The sequence below is a fragment of the Sardina pilchardus genome, chromosome 5, assembly GCF_963854185.1.
Source record: "Sardina pilchardus chromosome 5, fSarPil1.1, whole genome shotgun sequence".
NCBI lineage: Eukaryota > Metazoa > Chordata > Actinopteri > Clupeiformes > Clupeidae > Sardina > Sardina pilchardus.
The window spans coordinates 5,273,707-5,294,666 of NC_084998.1; the positions used below are offsets into that span (position 1 = coordinate 5,273,707).

At 45.1% G+C, this 20,960-nt stretch overlaps 1 protein-coding gene across 4 annotated transcripts in view; it reads right to left on the reverse strand.

Moving 5' to 3' along the window:
- rapgef6 (Rap guanine nucleotide exchange factor (GEF) 6) overlaps window positions 1-20,960 on the reverse strand; it is a 115,036-nt gene that overhangs the window by 92,174 nt on the left and 1,902 nt on the right. For 3 of the 4 annotated variants that reach the window (XM_062536047.1, XM_062536046.1, XM_062536048.1), the window contains exons 2-4: window positions 7,405-7,475; window positions 7,102-7,158; window positions 5,726-5,809 (exon numbers count right to left, since the gene is read on the reverse strand). In XM_062536047.1, coding sequence (XP_062392031.1) covers window positions 5,726-5,809; window positions 7,102-7,158; window positions 7,405-7,475 — 212 coding nt within the window. Of the gene's footprint in view, window positions 1-2,166; window positions 2,567-5,725; window positions 5,810-7,101; window positions 7,159-7,404; window positions 7,476-20,960 lie in introns of those variants that run through there. The other variant, XM_062536049.1, reaches the window with a different exon arrangement.

The window sequence follows — 20,960 nt, forward strand, 5'->3', positions numbered from 1 at the left end:
ACACACACACACACACACACACACACACACACACACACACACACACAGACACTCACACAGACACACACACACAGACACACACACACACACACACACACACACACACACACACACGCACACACACACACACACACACACTAAAGCGCTGTCTAGGTGAGGTGCAGGTCACCCTGGCTGCCCAACATGACAACTCTGTACTCAGAGCACTCTGGCAGCGCTGCGTCTTGTGAGCTGTGCAAATGCTCTGCCAACACACACAGCATGGCAGCCTCTGCTCCTCACTTCTGCTGTATCCACACACACGGGCAGAATTCAAATGTCAGATCTGTGTGCGTGTGTGTGTGTGTGTGCATATAGACACATATACATAGAGAGAGAGAGAGAGAGAAAGAAGAGAAGAGAAGAGAAGGAGAAGGAGAGAGAGAGAGAGTTTAATCTTACATAATTTCTCATTTTTCTAATTGTTATAATCGTCATTTCATAAGACAACAATTACAGTCTGAGTCAACAATTAAAACGGACCAAGGTATGGACAAGCGTTGAGGACCTGAGGGCTTTTTCACGCTCCGTGCTTACTGCCCAAAACAATCTGGGCTGGACAAGAACATGTCCAGATCTGGAACTCAGTAGACTGCAGCGAATGCAACTGTCTGCACTGGTGATGTGCGGTTCTGCAGAGAACCCCTGAGAGGAACCTCGGCGCTGAGGAGGAGGAACGGAGCCCTGAGCCTGTGGGCTGTAACACCCAGTGACCGCTGCACTGCCTCCGACAAGACAGGAGCGCTCACTCGCTCTCTTGTTCCCTTTCTCTCCGCTCCCTCTCTCTCTTGCTCTCTCTCTGCCTCTCCTCTGTCTCTTGTTCCCTCTCTCTCTTGCTCCCTCTCTCTCTTGCTCCCTCGCTCTTGCTCTCTCTCTTGCTCTCTCTCTGCCTCTCTCTCCACTCCCTCTCTCTCTTACTCTCTCTCTGCCTCTCCTCTCTCTCTTGTTCCCTCTCTCTCTTGCTCCCTCTCTCTCTTGCTCCCTCGCTCTTGCTCTCTCTCTTGCTCTCTCTCTGCCTCTCTCTCCAATCCCTCTCTCTCTTGCTCTCTCTCTGCCTCTCTCTCCACTCCCTCTCTCTCTTGCTCTCTCTCTGCCTCTCCTCTCTCTCTTGCTCTCTCTCTTGCTCTCTCTCCGATCCCTCTCTCTCTTGCTCTCTCTCTGCCTCTCTCTCCACTCCCTCTCTCTCTTGCTCTCTCTCTGCCTCTCTGTCTCTCCTCTCTCTCTTGTTCTCTCTCTCTTGCTCCCTTTCTCTCTGACAGCAAATGTGATTTATTCAGGTCACGGGGTAGATGGTAGGAAGAGGGCTATCCTGTCATGATACCGCATGCTGCTGACACTAGAGATATTACTTTTTGAAGCATGAAAAAAAAGAAGAGAGAGGGAGAGAGGGAGAGAGGGAGAGAGAGAGAGAGAGAGAGAGAAGAAAGAAAAAAAATCAGGAATAGAAAAACAGATCCACTTCTTGACACTGCAGCGAGCTAGGCCACAGGTTGCTGCTCCAAGCGAGGGCTTTGTTAGCACATCCTCCACACAGCGCAGTGCACACAGGAGCTCGGCCGTCGCACGCTGATGGAACAATAGATACGGAGGGGCTGGCCACGCACAGCACAGCACAGAAGCAGCACCGTAAGCGCGAAACGGCCAAACAACGCCACCAACCATTCAGGTGCAGTCAAAGGCCTTTTCTCTCTCTCTCTCTCTCTCTCTCTCTCTCTCTCTGCACAACAACATTGTTTGAGCTGGGGACAACGCAAAATTCAAACAAAAGTCAAATGACACATCTCGCTTTCACAACAAAACAAGAAAACCAAAAAAACGAGGGATTGCCATTTTTTTTAAGCGGGTTTTCTTTTTTTCATGAAAATTTATACCAGACACAAACATTTATTTTTACTTTCAATACAAATGGCACACTGAGAACTCTTTTCGACTCCGTAATTCACATGCTGCTGTCACCCGTGATGAGTTGGTACACCACCACAGCTGCATGCGGCTTTAGAGAGTAACTGGTCAAACAAAAAAAACTACCGAGCACATCGTATATATCTGTGGCTTCACTCGAATCAAAACACTGGACCCACAGAGGCGGACACAGGCCACATTCACAGACGCGGATCGCTTACTTACGTGGACTCGCTGAGGCTGAGGTCTCTAGTCCTTCTGAGATTACAGAGATTCTTTAAAATGAAAGTGAAATAATGAACTCATATATGTCCATTGCTGAAACTGCTTCTTTTCTTTCCCCTCAGAGAACAGGGCAGACCCTACATTTCCCAACAAACCAACACAGGGAAATTCCAAACCATCCAGAAGCACAGATGTGACGGGCACAGTATGACATTCGAACGTTATCCAAAAGAAGCGGTTAATCCTTCAAATGCTGGGTTCAAAAAAGCCATCACTCCATGACAGATCCAAATTGTGAGTTTGTCGAGAAATCACCCACATAGTTTTTCATAATCAGAATCAGATGGTTTCTCTTCTCTCAGCTTGTCAGATGTCGGTACAAGACTTCTTCTTCTCAGTTTAAGAAGTTATCCAACAACCCTCGGTGATGAAAAAGCTAAATCCAACTTAAAGTAAAGTAGAGTAGAGAGTTCCTAAGCCCAAATCCATGTGTTGAGTTGAGTCGGAGATCCCATGAGAAGAGTGTCCATGTTGTCGGTGGTCATTCTGTGTGTGAGTGACTCTGTGTGTGTGAGTGGGTGTATGTGTGTATGTGTGTGTGTGTCCAGAGTCGTCAGTGGCTGAGCAGAGCGGGCTCATTTCCTGCCGGGATGTGTCCATGAGCCTGCTGCCGCCTCAGGAACACATGGCTCAGTCAGAGTCCTGCCAGGAGTTCCGCATTCCACACCACACACACGCACACACACACACACAGGCACACACACCACCCCTATCCACAACAACCCCATCCCCCTACGCTTGTTCTCTCCCTCTCTCCCTCTCAAACACACACACTCACACACACACACACACTCACACACATACTATAAACTAGAAACCTTCTGCTGCTCATCAACAGTCATACAGGGATTGAAACACACACTCACACACACACTCACATACACACACAGTCTGACACAGATGAAAGACTACCATTTACTCTTGCATGCATTTACAAGAAAAACCACCAACCCCGTGCCACTCAGTATAGTCACAGTCAAACACACACAGTCTCACACACATACACACAGTCTCATACACACAGTCTCACACACACGGTCTCACACACACACACAGTCTCACACACATACACACATATACACAGTCACCCACACACACACACACACACACACACACACAGTCTCACACACATACACAGTCTCACACACATACACAGTCTCACACACATACACAGTCTCACACACATACACAGTCTCACACACATACACACAGTCTCACACACATACACAGTCTCACACACATACAGAGTCTCACACACATACACACATATACAGTCACACACACACACAGTCTCACACACATACACACAGTCTCACATACACACACACACACACACACACACACACACACACACACAGTCTCACACACATACACACAGTCTCACACACACACACACACACACACACACACACACACACACACACACACACACACAGTCTCACACACATACACACAGTCTCACACACATACACACAGTCTCACACACATACACACAGTCTCACATACACACACACACACACACACACACACACACACACACACACACACAGTCTCACACACACACACACAGTCTCACACACATACACACAGTCTCACATACACACACACACACACACACACACACACACACACACAGTCTCACACACATACACACAGTCTCACATACACACACACACACAGTCTCACACACACACACACAGTCTCACACACATACACACAGTCTCACATACACACACACACACACACACACACACACACACACACACACACACACACACACACACACACACACACACACACACACACACACACACACACACACACACACACACACACACACACACACACACACACACACACACACACACACACACACACACACACACACACACACACACACACACACACACACACACACACACACACACACACCACACACACACCACACACACACACAAACTTCTCGTTCTGCCCTGCTTCACTGAGGGCCCTGTGTGGTGACCTCACACACACACACACACACACACCGGCTCCAGCGGGAATGTTTATCACACCGTTAGACTCGCCGCGCTTCCCCTCCACGTTTTCACGTTTCCTGTTTTTCGCCTTTCCGTTTCTCACTTGCCTTTTTCAGCTTCCTCCAAACAGCTGGATCCCTTTTTTCAGGAGCTGCGCAGCAGAGCTGAGGAATTAGATGTCTGATGCTTTCGTATTGCCAAAGAAAAGGTTTAACTGTGCATTAATAGGGAGAGCGATAGGAATTGAATCTAAAAGTGTGGTGGGACCTTGAATTTCCCCTTGGGGATCAATAAAGTATCTATCTATCTATCTACAAAAGCCAACGGGAATGAGACGTTTTTTTACGGGTGGGAGGGTCGGCCGTGACGCTGAGCTGCTGGCAGACGCAGCAGGGCAGATGAGAAGCATTAGGACCAGCTTACGGCCGGGCTGTGGCGCCCGCAACGCTCCACGCCATCTGCTCCCGATGACCAAAGGCCCCCATGAGCCAGCCAACAGAGCAGAGCAGAGCAGAGCGACCTTTGGTATCATTTGCCCTCAATGGGGCCTTCCAGGCAACAGAGCAGAGCAGAGCAGAGCGCTCTTTGGTATCATCTGCCCTCAATGGGGCCTTCCAGGCAGCGCTGCCTTCAAGGCACTACTCCCCTCAGTTTAGGGGTAGGATGAGGGTTGAGGGGGTTAAGGTTAGGAATAGGGTAAAGGTAGTGCCTTTTAGGCTGTGCTGCCTGGAAGGTGCCGTTGGGGGCAAAAAGCACCATTGAGCAGAGCAGAGCGGTCATTAAGGTCTCGTGAAGATACCGGTTCTCCTCACAGCGACGGAGGAGGTGGAGGTGGAGGACACTACATGCAATTTTATCCTTCCGACCGTGTAGCTTTCCCATGTCACTCACAGTCTCTCCGTGACCCGATATCTCATCACAAGCCTCTACAGAGTCAACAAGCCCATTCCCAGATCCCCCTGAGGTAAAAAAGTTTCTTGCGGCCGCAGAACACATTGGTATGTGTATAATGGATGTGTTGAAGGCATAAACTGACAAAAAAAAAAACATTGGTCTTATAAAATAATTTTGTATAAAATCGTCTGAGCATGTAACAACCCTTTGTTCCTTGTTAAAAGTGGCCTTTGTTTGTGCCCTTGATACTTACACACAGTGAAAGGACTGACTGTAGACAACACTTTGTCACCAGATAAGACCTCAAAGACATCGTTTGCTTGCAGACTAAACACTGCAGTTTCAGTCACAATAAACACCCATCAACCTTCGTTACAACTATTATATCTGAGAGGAAACTCTTGGAATCAGCATTTTGGTAACCCCCCTCCCAGAAAAGCGAAGCGAAGCTTTTAGTATTATAGCCATGAATTTCTAGTGAAGAGCAGGGATGGGTTGCCACACGGTTGGTTACTCAGTATTTCTGCTTATCAGCGATGACCACGAGGCTTTTGTGTTAGCGGAGGGAGGCGGACGGGGGGACGTACCAGCAGCGCGCCAAGTACATGTGCTCCTTGACGAAGACCGAGCCGGACAGGAGGATGTACCAGCATGTGGAGATGTTATCCGGACTGTGGGAGGAAAACAAACACATGAGTGTCTACGCCCAGGACGCTGAGTATCCAAATCGTCCACTGTAACGCCCAGGACACTGAGTACCGTCATTTCCCAACTATTAGCTGCAACTGATACATTGCTAACTTTATTCAGCTATAAGGTTAATACAGGGGGGCAGTTAATATGGCATTAATATGGCTTCGTTTCTTTTAACTTGCCTAAAAGACTGCCCTGCGGCTTAAACACAATGCGGCTGATACACAGGAAATGACTGTATCCAAATCGTCCACTGTTTACAGAACGTTTGTAAAAAACGCTGAACAATCATATACTACTCCCCCCCTTTTCAAGAATTGGATGCTTACATTCTTTTACGGTTACAGTTGCACACAGTTGGACAGGATATCAGACTGTGGGCAAAGGTCCCATTCTAGTGGTTGGGAAATACGATATAGGAGTCATCATCAGTAGTTTCTCGACAACTTGAATGGGATTTTTGTCAACGTTCCAAACTGCTGTTCACAGCATTGCATCACACAGTATTGTCTTAACAGTGGCGTTTTGAAATCTCAAAGGTCTGGTCTGGTCTGACCGTGTGTGCTTCAGAAACAAAAAAATTAATTGAAATGATCGGGCCACAAAGTTAAAACATTGTTATAACTAAGGTGCGCAGGTAAATTAAATATACGGAATTTCACTATCATAGGTGATTTCTCATGTTGGCATGGCACCATGTGCATTCTAGGGACTAGGGACATTTTATTTCTTGCATCATTGCAGACTAATCAACCTTTTTTTTCTTAATCAATTTCGTTTTTTTATTTATCTAATATCTACATGTATTCATTTAGCAGACACGTTTAATCCTACTTCAAGTTGACTTGGAATGAATGATAAGGGGAAATGCACTCCAAACTCTAAGTGTTGTGGTGCGTCTGGAGAGCTTGATCATGGCTCTGGTCCAGAATCTAAACACAGAGGTGGAGAGGAACCTCAGGATGTTTATTTGATGCTCAGTTTGGGCCAGCTTTGGGCTGATCTGATCCCACAGTCCAAGATGGCAGCCTGATGTAGGAATCACAACGTGGAGGATGGGTGGTCCGTCTAATATCTCCATTATATTGCTCATAAAACCAGACAACCCACAGTGATGTAATTCAATACCATATATCTGTCACTGGGCGAAGGACCAAAGTGTTGTTAAAAATGAGATTAGATCCATCTTTGATATAGGAGGCGAGTTGGGCTATAAAGGATTGGTCACAGGCAGAGCAGCTGTTTACGTCAGGAAGATGTATCTACTCACTAGAACAGGAAGTGGTTGGCATCATAGCACTCGTATCTGGCAGAGGTGCACATGGACCTGAGAAGATAAAGCGCCACGGTTCATCAGAGGACAGCAGGGGAACAAACAACATGGTCTGTGGTTGAGAGTGAGAGTGAGAGTGTGTGTGTGTGTGTGTGTGTCTGTCTGTGTTCGTGTGTGCGTGTGTGTGAGAGTGAGTGAGAAGGGGGGGGTAGATAAAGAGAGAGACAGAAAGAGAGAGAGAGAGAAAGAGAGAGAGAGAGAGAGAGAGAGAGACGTGCTGTGCTGCTGACAGTACTCTACCTGAGCTGGTGTTCTCTCAGGTGTGACAGCACATCCATGTGGTAAAGGTGGCAGTAGATGTTGTTCAGATCCTACAGCAGCACAAGAGTGGCGAGACAAGCGTTAGAATTGTATGTGAAGGAGGATGAATTAAGGAACATCTGCTCAGATCATTCTGGTTTCCCCATCACACACAAATGAACAGAGAACAAAACAGTACAGAACAAGGCAAGGCATCTCGGCGTAGGCTACAAGACTATACAACACAGAGAGCTACAGTATAGTTAGTATCAACAACAAGGACGTGACGTGACAAGGACATACTGTAGCACTGATGCTTGTGTGGGAGGTTTTGCCCTCAGGAGGCAATGAACACCCCTGTTAGTGCCTTTTCCTGATTTAAAAAGCCCGTGGCACTGCCACACATGAGTGGTGTATTGAATGGCCAATAAATAGCCTGTGAGTATTTTTACAGTAATTAAGCTTATACTATTAGAGTAGCCCAAAATCCACAGAAAAAGCCAATCTAATTGTTAACTAAAATTTCATGATCGTGACAGGCATAGCAACAATTATGTGCAAAAGCCAGCCAGAAACCACTTAAGTATTAAATTAATCAGCTCCATGATGATCATGTATCTTGTGTGAAACCACATCCCCATTAGAAATGCAGACAGGGCACTTTCTGAAGGGCACATCTTTGCATAGGCCCTGTGCTCCAGTCCAAATTTAGATTATTTCGAAATAGTCAAATTCATGTTTCTGAGGCGCCTGTATATCTGTAAACAAACAGTTAACAAAGCATAAGGAATTTGACTGGCCTTAGACGTGGGCAGAAACAATGAAAGGGCTCGGCTGTCTTAATTACCAAATTCGAACAAGCCGTCTCCTCTGACGTGCACCTTTGCCTACTCACGGTTACTCACGGTTACGCACGGCCCAGTGAGATCACCCCTTACACAACATTTCACCTCCGTGTTTACAATCCGCCTAAGACATGAAAGCGCTCAAAAGATCTCTAAACGTCTTTGAAAGCGCTTCAGAGGGGATATCAGACCAAAGGAAATGGGTCAGGAGCAATTCCGGGGTTGTTGGTGTTGATAATTTCCCATTAAAATGTTATTATTCTCCTCAGCACACACAGAGAGAGCACTTAAAATAGCCCATTATCACGCACAGCTGTTCAAACATGTAGCGCCGATAGCCTGCAGAATGCATGTGAGAAAATATGTGTGGCCAGATGGCGGAATAGGGACAGAGGGCCTTTTGAGTCCGTGGGCAACTAGCATTAACAGGTGTAGGGCATGCTTGAGTGCCACACACACACACACACACACACACACACACACACACACACACACACACACACACACACACACACACACACACACACACACACACACACACGGTCAGTTAAAAAAAAAAAAAGTGTTTAGTCTGACCCTATGCACCACTGTGGAAACACAGCCTTGTCTACCCCTGCATTGCATTCCAAATGCATTGCCTATAGGCCCAGATCAAACAGAGAGTTTAAAACAAAACCAAACCAAAAAATCCTGGGCTTCATATAGACCACATTTGCCCCAACTGGTGTCCATGACGAGGATTTCATTTCACATGACGGCTTCTTTTTTTGGCAGTTCATCCGCTTTCAGATCTGAACTTGACTAGAAAAAAAGCACTAAAATCACAAGAGAGATAAAGTGGGGCGGATTCCATTCCCTGTGAACATGTCCAGAGCAGCCTACTGAGCGCTAGCTACTGTGCTGCTGCGCTGCTGCCCCGAAACACCCCGACGAGACACCACCAGACGAGACGAGACAGGACGCAGGGCTGCTGCTGCGGCGGAGGAGGAGGAGGAGGAGGAGGAGGAGGAGGAGGAGGAAGCCTGGAGGTGGGAAACCAAACGGCAGCTGAGTGTAGTGTAACTGTAACCCGACTCAAAGGCTGTCAAGGAAGAGAGGGGCTGAGTGGAGAGGAGCAGCACGAAGGGAGAGGGGAAAAAAAAAACACCCCGCGCGGAGCCGGAGTCGGAGCGGACGGAAGTATGGTGAAATCCCGAGAAACGATCATGGCAATGTCACGCAGGGATCCGCTCTAATCCCCCCCATCCTGCAGGGCTCCAGAGACGGAGAGCACACACACACACACACACACACACACACACCAGAGACGGAGAGCAGGCGCTTTGAACCCGGCACGCTTGAGTTGGGACGTGCGATCCGGCCTTAATGTCTCCATCCAAAACCTCCACAGGAAAACACAAAGCTGGGTTTTATGTCGTGTTTTTTTACAAGCCTTGGCACAATTACTTGTAATGTCACAATTCCACCTTCAATCAACAACTAGATCCAATCTAGTCAACAACTAGGTCCAATCTACTGAAACGATTTTGAAGAGCACAGGCCCATTTAGTGAAAAGAAATGTTATCAGACTAGTCATATTTCCACAATGTGAAACGGGTCGAAACATGCAGGCTTATCTACAAGCAAGGGATGATAAAATAGAAAGGAGATGAAGATATGGTGTACTTCAAGGCACACCTTCAAGGCACAGACCTTCTCAAATACTGGTGTCTAACCAAATAATCAAAATTGCACTTATGAGGAGTTGCATAGTTTGAAAAATGTGTTATTGAATGTAACAACAATATTAAGAGTGACATGCTCTTTAAAAAAGACACCAACACAACATCAAAAAGTGACAATGCATTCCAGATGCTCCATTTTAGTGCCAATTTGTTACGGACACGCACAACAAAACGATTTCCTAAGGGGCATATAGGAACTAAACAAGAAGCTTTATTGACCACACGTGAGTCCAGCTCCCAGCGCGGTCCTCAGCGCCGAACCCTGCGGAGGCTACGCGAGGGTCACTCAGAGCCCTGAGGCCGGGTTGCCGTGGAGACGAGGGGGAGGGAGCGGCACCATGTGCCCGAAGACCTCATTCAGGCAGGACCGCCGGCTACATCCTTACAGAGAAGAACTACCATGATCGCAATACTGTGACATTACTATGGTTCTATTAGAGTCTATCGTATTCCTATAGTACAGTTATAGTACTTCTATAGTCCAAAATACTATTATACTTCTATAGCATAAAATACTTCAATGATGTCCTGCACTACCTTTACAATAACATTAACGCCTATAGTGTTCCTATTACTGTAACTATACAGTTTTATTTATTTTATTTTATTTTTTAAGCAAGTTGTGGTAGCGCAGTAATACAGAATGAAATGTGGTCAAGAATGGGTGTTTGTGCTCGATTTTACAACAGCATCGAATCATAATCAAGGACCAAAACTATCGGTTTTACAATGTACAGTTATATAGTACTTTTGTAGTATGTCACAAAATACTATTATACTTCTATGGCATATAATACTACAAGATTCTTTTTTTGTAGGGAGAGGGTGTCTCACTCGATAGAGATGTTTTCTCCATCCACTACAACATGCCGGCTCCAAAATGCACCGAGACTCACATACTGTAGCACAGCAGCACTGATGTCTCCATACTGGTGTTTGAACACAAGTGCCACAAAAGTGACAGTCTTGGAGCAACACTGAGGCTGATCTCCGTTGATCACTGCCAGAGATGTATATTACATTCTGAACTTCACTCTGCTGAGCTGAGCGGTCTCTCTTCCACATCCCAATTGTCAAATGGAGATCCACGGCTGAGTGGATAAGCTCTGAGATCCATTTGGATGCAGAACAACATCTGATCTCTAGCTACAGAAGAAACACTCCAGTCCAAACAAACCTCCAAAGTCCCACCCCCCTCCCCCCGCCCACCCCCAAACACCTACCCCGCCAAACTCAACTCAGCTCCATTGATCAGTCTGGAGCAAAAGCCGATACAGGATGTCAAGTCAACCATGCCAGTCTTTTCAATAAAGCGTCTGCCATTCCGGCAGACGAATTCAATGAGAACACATTAACTCAGTTTCATGAAGTCGTCTCCACACAACTCACTGACACTTCTTACACGCCAGGACACCAAAGTCTCTCATGAGCTTTTGGCCCGGGTTCCACTGCTGCAGTTTGTCTTTGGTATTTTTTTTTTCCCTTTTGCTATTATTTACGTTCAGTAAATTAAATGTTGCCAATAAATTTGCCAAGCCTATCGTTTTTGACTAATGTTACTGGACCCAAAGCATCAAACATCAAACAAATCTAACATCAGATAAATAGGAAGACAATAAAAAGACAAAGCAACCATCAAAGGCCCTACACACATACACAGAAAAGTGTATTCAAGTGTGAAACCAGTGTAGCTCAGCGCTGCGCTATTCATTTGAAACAATTAGCAGCCTATTTAGTTAAGCCTCATTTAACTCACTGTCCTTTTCACCCCCCAACCCTTCTGCGCCCACTGTCCTGAGGGCTCCTTGACCCCTGCACTGTGACCCCAGTGGTCCTCCACGGTGACCTGTCCTAACCTCACCGGAGTCTCTCTGCTCTGACTCTAGGAGCCAGAAATGTGTCACACCTGCTTGCAGTTATGCTGCTCAGCTCCACCAACCAACGATGACGCAACACAGAGTGCAAGTCAGAACTCAGAGGCTCCGGAGTGTCCGTCTCCATGGAGAACTACCAGGCAGCTGCTGCTGCCCCCTACTGGAACCAAGTTCACACAAAGTTGCCATCCATTCATTTGGCTCGAAAAAAAAATAATGAACTACTCAAAAAACTAAAAAGGTACATAAATCTGAATATTAATAAAGATAAAAAATTTTCCATCTTGATTTGATAGAGCAATTTGCCACAGTGAAATCTGTCTAGTGTGAATGTCGCGAATATGAAAATGTTATATACCTACATGCACCTACAACAACAGACAATTCTGACATACAGCATGGAATATACACCATATAAATCTTACAGTTTAAATAAAATAGTCATAGCTCATAAAATAGTTCACAAAAATAGTCTAGCTGCAATGTCCCAAGGTGATGACAACTAGGGCTACACAAGCCAGCAGAGTGCTGTAAGCTATAACCCGTCTATATTTCCCGTCTGTTCCAAGTTGTTGGCAGACTTGGCCCAGCAGCTCTGGATCGTTTTGAACGTCCCGCTCCGGCCCCACTGCTCGGAGGTGACTGGCAGACCGCTGGTGAGGAGCAGCGAGTCGAGCGAGACGGTGAGAATGACGACGCGGGCACAGGGGATGCCAGGGGCAGAGAGCTGGGCACACAGAGCTGAAACTCTGCCACGGCAGCTGCCCCCTTCACCACGGCGCAAGACCACAGCCAGACCGAACTCAACTACGCCACGGAAAAACGTCCAGCGCGCGCACACACACACACACACACACAGACAAACACACACACACACACACACACACACACACACACACACACACACACACACACACACACACACACACACACACACACACACACACACACACACACACACACACAGACACAACGGAAAACAAGAATCCAACTGTTACCATGGCAATTCTGAGTGGGGGAAAAAGTTCTGTGTTACATAATCCTGGTTACTTCGTAGCCCTTACGTTACCCACTTCGCAAAACTCAAGACTCCGTCAACACCCTGCCCCCCTTCCCCCCCTCCTCCCCTCCTCCCTCTCTCCAACCCCACCCCTAGAACGACCGGAGAAAACAGAAAAAAGATGGAACAGCCATGGGAAGGCGAAGAGAGGGAGCAGCAGTGGTCATTATTACATGTGCTCGCTGTCCAATTCCAAATTGAGCAGTTTTATTAAATACCACAGGTCTCAATCAGGCTCTCTGGCCAAGGACTCAGGGACCTGGAACAGCATGACCCTCTTTTCCCCTCCTGTCCTGCAGCACAAGTTGTGAGAGAGAGACGTGTTCCTTGTTAATAATAGACCATATGATGCTAGATAGTGGGCAGCCGTGGTGTACTGGTTAGGGCTTCGGCCTTGTAACCGGAGGGTTGCTGGTTCGATCCCCGACTAGTCCACCATGGCTGAAGTGCCCTTGAGCAAGGCACCTAACCCCTCACTGCTCCCCGAGCGCCGCTGGTTGGGCAGGCAGCTCACTGCTCTGGGTTGTGTGATTCACCTCACTGTGTGTTCACTGTGTGCTGTGTGTTCACTAATTCGGTTAAATTGGGTTAAATGCAGAGAACTGAATTTCCCTCACAGGATCAAAAAAGTATATATTCTATTATATTCTATTCTATTCTATTCTATTCATATGATGCTAGATTCAAAACTGCCTGAGAGCTGAGGCATTGCTATTTCAGTTGAAAGAAGACGAGAGAAGAGTCTGACTACAAATTAGATTGCTTTCTAACCAACATGTGAAAGTGACATGGCTAGTCAGACTGAACACATTCCATACATAATAAACAGATCTGCCTTCAATGTGTCTAAAGCTGTGGAAATATCAAACAGATGTGCAACAATATCGGCTAACATAAAAACAGATCAGAGAACTTGATTAGTGAACGGAACTGATATGCTATCCCTGGGTGCGAAGAGGTAGCTGTCAGGGCCTTCCAGAAGACTTAACGCCTCCAGCCGAATATATTCTCCATCTCCATGGTGAAATGCAACAAATGATCTGACCCGTCACTGGACATGTCTAAATGTTCTGACTGTAACAATGGTACGGTACTTGTATTGGACTAAATGTTCATGACTGTAACAATGGTACATGTGCATGACTGTAACAATGTTACATTTTACATATATGACTAAATGTTTATGACTGTAACAATGTTACATGTATATGTATATGACTAAATGTTTATGAATAAATGTACCTTAAGGTGATAAATCACTTTGTTGCTTTCAGGAATGAAATCCTGTATATGCAAATTCTGACAGCCCTACAGTACACGCTCTGGCTTGTCCCAAAAAAAAGGGGAGGGGGGGGGGGGGGGGGGGCAACGTTTCACTGTGGTGGGCGTGATAAAGAGACACAGCGTCCAGAGGCTGATAGACTGGTTTCTTTGATTGCATAAGCACCTAAGTGTTTAGTGTCGGATTTGCAGGTTTTTACTGAATGAATGAATAAATGGACACTTAAAAGACGCTGAGCCCTGGCAGGCTGGGGGTGGGGGGGTGGGGGGGGGGGTCGTTGGATGGCATGAAAGGATTTGGCAGACGTTTTCAATAGCCGGGGGAAGAGGGAGAAAAAAAACAGTCAGATGGCAGGCAACACGCTCACACGGGGCGAGTGCAGAGACACTCAGGGCCTGTGCCAGCTCAGCTGGGCATAGTTCTGGGCACGCAGTCTTATCGGAGACGTGGCCGGCTGTGGAAGAACACTACCTGGGGGTCAACAGACAACATGGACGCCGTCCACCAACTTGTCAGCTCTCTCCTCACCTCACACTCGTTGAGGACAAGTTAAGGTCGCATCTGGAACAGACTGTGGATCTCTTAACATTGTACTCGTCGCCAATGTACTGGTCACCATGCTAAACATGCTGTAGTCTATGAGCCACAGCTCCAAAGATGGAGTTTTCACTACAGTAATTTCCCGCATATAAGCCGCATTGTGTATAAGCCGCACAGTGTTTTATGCCAGTTAAAAGAAACAAAACCATACTAACACCATATTAATTACTCCCCTCTATTAACCTCATAGCTGAAGAAATTTTGCAAAATCAATGTATAAGCCGCGGCTAATAGTCGGGAAATTACGGTACCACTTGGGGGGTAGCAGTAATTATATCACTATATTTTCCTGAATGCTATGTATCCCTGGAGTATATTTTTCCACCAAAGCAAGTGGGATCTGCTATCTTTGTGATTTTGCTGCCTCTTATCTTCTAGTAGATCTCCTATTCAAATGGATTGAATTTTCAGAAAAGTGTTTGTACAATATATCCTGAGCATGTCAAAGGATCTTCATCAAACCTGGCAGACTTACTCACCAAGAAGACCAGATGGACCAACAGGATATTCAAGGTCATGGGGTCGAAGGTTAAGGTCATATGGAATCATACATACGGTACATAAGAAAAGTGCCTTAATTTAGGCTAATTTTTTTTCAGCAATTTTTGTACCAAATCTCTCCTATTTTGTTTCCTTATGCATTTGCAAAAAAATGCTCAACGAATAAAGATTGTTGCTGTTTCGGAGCATATTCTTCAAGGACTTCTCTTTTTTAATAGTCAGGGGAATTTAGCGAGGTGGAGCTAAGAAAGCATTTCCCAGGTCATGACCCCCAAGTATTTTGGTGCTCCCACAGCGAGATTCAGAGTAGGACACATATGACCATCTCTCTCTCTCTCTTCTCTTCTCGCTAAGGAAGCATTTCCCAGGTCATGACCCACGAGTGTTTGGAGCTCCCACAGCAAGACTCTGAAAACCACCCCTCTCTCTCTCTCTCTCTCTCTCTCTCTCTCTCTCTCTCTCTCTCTCTCTCTCTCTCTCTCTCTCTCTCTCTCTCTCTCTCTCTCTCTCTCTCTCTCTCTCTCTCTCTCTCTCTCTCTCTCTCTCTCTCTCTCTCTCTCTCTCTCTCTCTCTCTCTCTCTCTCTCTCTCTCTCTCTCTCTCTCTCTCTCTCTCTCTCTCTCGTCGCGGTTGTTCTCTCAGGCTGGGCACCTACCATGAGGTCAGCACAATGGGCCTTACTGTGTGCCAGTGAGTGCCGTGGGCCTACGGAGTCCAGACCTCACGTAGGAGGCAGATTCCAGACCCACAGTAGGCCTACCAACCAGCACAATTACAGCACAGGCAACAGAGACGGGGGCCAGTGAAGTGGGGTGCAGCCTTGGCGCTCACCAACAAGATTTGATTTCAGATTGCCACGTCACGGCTCTTCCAGATTGTTATGTAAACACGCTGCTGTGCTGGGAGTGTTCGAGTGCTTAGTATTCTAAAGAGGAAAGCAAATGGAAAACATTTGTAAATGTGAATGCTGGGCATTATCAAAAGATTAAAAAAAAAGGACAAGCACAGAAGAGCTACTATGCAGTGCTATATAAGTGTGGAATTGGTATAATGTAAACATGGTCCAAAATATCTAAATATAAATACCCTAATACACAGTTTGTTTGTTTGCTTGTTTCCACAGACAGCCAAAAGGTTTTAGTACGTCCTTCAGGTCAGAACTGGCTGACTAGTTGCTAAGCATGAGTATCTGCTTAATTAGCCATGACATGAGTCATGAGTCAAGAGTCATGACGTAGGCTACACTATATTGTCTATATTTATATTCTTTCCATTCTCATCACGTGAGTGTAAACAAAGGTCTATTTCCTCGCACCAAAGGTCTGCTGCGCTGAAAATGGCATTGCGGCACAAAACCCTTGAAGCTACGGAGGATTAGTTCTCGTTGTTCCGTGCAAACATGGATCATCCGGTAGTTACTCAATGCTCCCAGGGTGCGCAAACAGCCCTTCTCATGGTAACTACAGAGACACCACCTCAGGGTAAGGACACTTACAGACGCTGCATTCCCTGGGCGTCTACGCAGCATTCCTGCTCCGCACATTCAGTAGGTGTCAGGAGGACTGCAACCCTCCCTTCAAGTCAGGCTTCATTCCTTCTGATCTCAACACGTAAAGAAAAAAAAAAAAAACTTGTGGTCAGTCTGACTTTTCTCACTGTGAACTACTGAGCCAAGGGCAAATGCTTAAAAGGGAGTATGTACATCAAGAGTCATCTGAATAAGGTGTTTTGTGAATAATTGAATAGCCTACATGAACTTGATCAAGAAATGCAATATTCAAGATGTCAACCAGTCATATATTTCATTTTTTAGAAACTTTTTTAGCAGTCATACTTGTATGCACATTGTTTAACTTCTACCTGACCATATAATTTCATGCCTTTCTGCAAGTCACTAGTCTAGACTAGGTTAGTCTAGTCATTAGACTCTAGTGTCATTGACAGCAAACCAACTAGGCGTAGTCCATACTTTAACTTCATTTATGAGATTAAAAATAATCAAGAATGCTGCATAGGGGAGGTTCAAACAAAAGAAAACAAGACTTCACAACCAATCAACATTCATGTTGGGTAGTAACAACAGCGATTCCCAAAAGTTGCTGGTCATGTTGGAGCTTGTATTTCATCAAGCAGATGATGTCAAGACACATACCGTAAACAACCATACAAAAACAAAACAGCCTGAGCCTATTTATCATTATACAGCCTACAATATTTATCATTAAATTGCACAAGATCCAGATTCAGGTCATACTTCTTGCCAACTATATTCCATTTCTGAGCTCCAAGAGCTGTCAATGGCAACTCCAAAGGTCTGTGAAGCTTCACTACAGAAGCTTTAGTCCTGCCTTGTTCCTTGAGTCTGTTTATCCCAGTTTATTGAATTAATTAGACTAGACTTGCAGTCTACATCTAAGAAATCTTATTCTTTTGTTATGAACCCCTTTTTTTACAGGCTGGGCACAAAAATGTCATTAATTTGTTTTTCCTTTGAGTTGTCCTTTTTCTTATTGAGTTTAAGGTGTGTAACATGCATTCCAAATGCACTGCTCATTAACAACAGATAAATAAATATATTGTCCACCACAACTATCAAAGGCATTTTAATGAAATATACGCAAGGCGCAAAACTTTTTCCTTTTTTTTAGAGAAAAGAACAGCCTCTGACTACACAAAATACAAATCAGATCAAAGTCACTTTGTATGACAGCTCGACCCATTTCCTTAAGCACACTAAAGATATCTGCCACTTCCAAGTCATGATTGTTTAAAATAGAATAAGTCACATTTTACTTTAGCTTTGCATAACCAACAGAATTGAATAGTGACCTGCTGCACTACTCAAAACATACTGTGCAGCTGATAGAGTGATCACATTTGACTTGCCTTTGCACAACCAACAAAGTTGAATAATGATGCACAGGGCTGCTCAAATCACATGCTGCGCTGCTATCAGATAAAGCTTGCTGTGTCAGAGCGTCTGTGTCCAAAATGTTAAGCTGGGCCCGAAAATAGAGCGGGCGCCTGTCCTTTTCACAGAGTGGTGAACAGCAAATCAAGTGCCTGACAGTCTTGTTTAACTTGGTGAAGTCAGGAGGAGAGATGTGCTGAAATCAGGCAGTATAGTGAGTTAGTCCAATGCGGGCTCAACGGCGAGTCAGCTATTTCTTGGGCCTGAGAAGCAAAGAATGCTGTGCAGCAGAGCGGCCGATCTAAACAGACAGCCTTTCAGACGTGTCTCTTTTACAACAGACCGGAGGGCACTTTAGACTCCAAAAAAAAAGGAGAGCTGTCAGTGTCACCCTCTCTATTTTGAACCAGAACATTACGTTTACACATATGGGCCTCTCTGAGGAGATGCAATCATTTGGAATTATCCACAAAAACTACCGTGATTTCCGGCAGCTTATACATTGATTTGGCTACATTTCTTCTATGAGGTTAATACAGGGGGGCACTTAATATAGTGTTGTTATGGTTTTGTTTCTTTTAACTTGCATAAAACACTGTCTTACAGCTTACAATATACACAATGCGGCTTATATGCGGGAAATTACTGTACTGGGACTACGAACTATGAGAATGACTGAGTAACTTGCATTAGGAGACCACTGTGATGGACTGCACTGGATGAATCAAGTCACACACAATTGTGTGTCGCACAACATCTACGGGAAAAATAAATCGACCTACAGTACCTAGCACCACTTTGTTTGTCATATTCATCTCTGTGCACCATAATCTACAAACTAGCGTGGGTCTTACAGCTGTCTTCTTGACCAAAGACAAAAACTTGTGCCATTCCCGCAGTGCTGACATTCACTGTGACTGTGGTAGTGTGTATACATGCTACATCCACTCAGCCTGCTAACACAGCACAGCTATTGCTTTCTTTAGTACATTTAAAGAGCTCTGGTCACAGCAAAGTCAGAGAGGTACACAATAAATGACTACTATCAGCAAAAAAATTACAGGCCTTTCTCAGAGGCAGTGAAACACAAACACCTCTCCGATTTATTTTTTTTGCCGAGTTAGCGGAAAAGGAGGGACATAACTAAGAACAGGCAGCGACAACCAATAATTTAGCAGAACAGCTGCTCAATCAGGTCAGTTAGCCAGATCAATTAGTTAATTAGCCAGATCAATAAGTTAATCAACCAGATTAATCAGATCCTCTACACAGGCAATTTGATGTGAAACTGGGTCAAAACAGCACCAGGTAATTATGAGCTAAACACATGGTGTACCATAAATAACACAGCTATGACATTATGGACATTATCAGCATATAGTATCTGCCCTACAAATGCAACAGCAGATAGTCAAGAAAATCAATAAGATAATCAGCCAAAGTGTGGTTGCTTATTTCACTAAAATCTGTTTCCTTCCTTGATAACAAGTTATGATATAATTTGTCAACCAGGTATTGCCCATTTTGATAACTGTACATTGAGTATTGCACTTGCTGGATGTATATTTTGTTAATGAGCATAATATTTGTACACGTTTTTACAAAGTGAAACATAGCATAAGCATAATAATCTAGGCTAATTTTGGATGCTGTACTGTGTTAGCTGGCCGCTGATACCCAATGCTTTCACCAGCTGTGAACAGGCCTGTGTGAATGCACTTTCTCACACCCAAACAACAGGAAAGAATTCGCTCCTACCCAGCTGCTTTACATACTGAATGTTATAGTCGATAACCACAAAACACTACATTTGAATTTAGTCCAAAACAATGCACTTTTCAGAGAGAGTCCCACTAACATAACCGGGCATGTCAGTCAGGACAAAGTTATCCCTTTCACCTGCGATAAGGTAAAGCCATCTCCCAAACAGCTGATAGGCCTAAAGGGTCCGTGGACAAACTGTGCACTCTACTCTCCTTGGTCTGCATTTCACGCCTGTTCCCCAGACTAACATACAGCGATAACTTGCTTAACTTTATCCGAACCTTGGGGATTTTATTAGTGCTACAAAGGGGCCTTTCAGAATGCAGGTCAGATGCTGGTCATGTTTACTCACTAGGTCCACAAGTTCCTTCACATTCCTCAGATGATTTTATTTCACCTTTGAAACAAGCCTAAGAGGCAGAAGCTCAGATATGTGGACTAGTATTTGAGGTAATTTGAGGGGTCGTGATCGAGTGACATGTTCTAGGGATAGGTTACAATTTATGGATAAGTTAGATACAGATCCGAGGGTTTCTAGGTTTAGTATTTCACAATTTTTTCAAACAATTTTTAAACGTCAGTGTCAAGTAGAGGCAAAAGCCCAAGAGACCAAAGATGACAGATAGGTCTCCAGATCTCCTGCCTTTCACAGATCATAGGCTTTGTCAATGTTCTGGAGAAGTTTCCCTAATGCAAGTTTGACAAACCTAAATCCCACATAGACCAAAACAATGTCTCAAACGCAAGATTTTTCTCTATATAGTTAGGGCGTTATTTATAGAAGGCGACACCCTCCATCCGCATGATGAACACATCTGAACTGCACTAACAGTGTAACTGAAAGCACGTAGCCCAATGAAGACAGATTAGACAGGGGTGCAGACATCAGCACTGACAGTCACTCAGGTACGCAGTCACCTCTTTCCACTGATCAAAGACTGCTTGCATTCAAAGAGTCCCTGAGGTATTTCATTCCTATAATTTTTCATCTATAA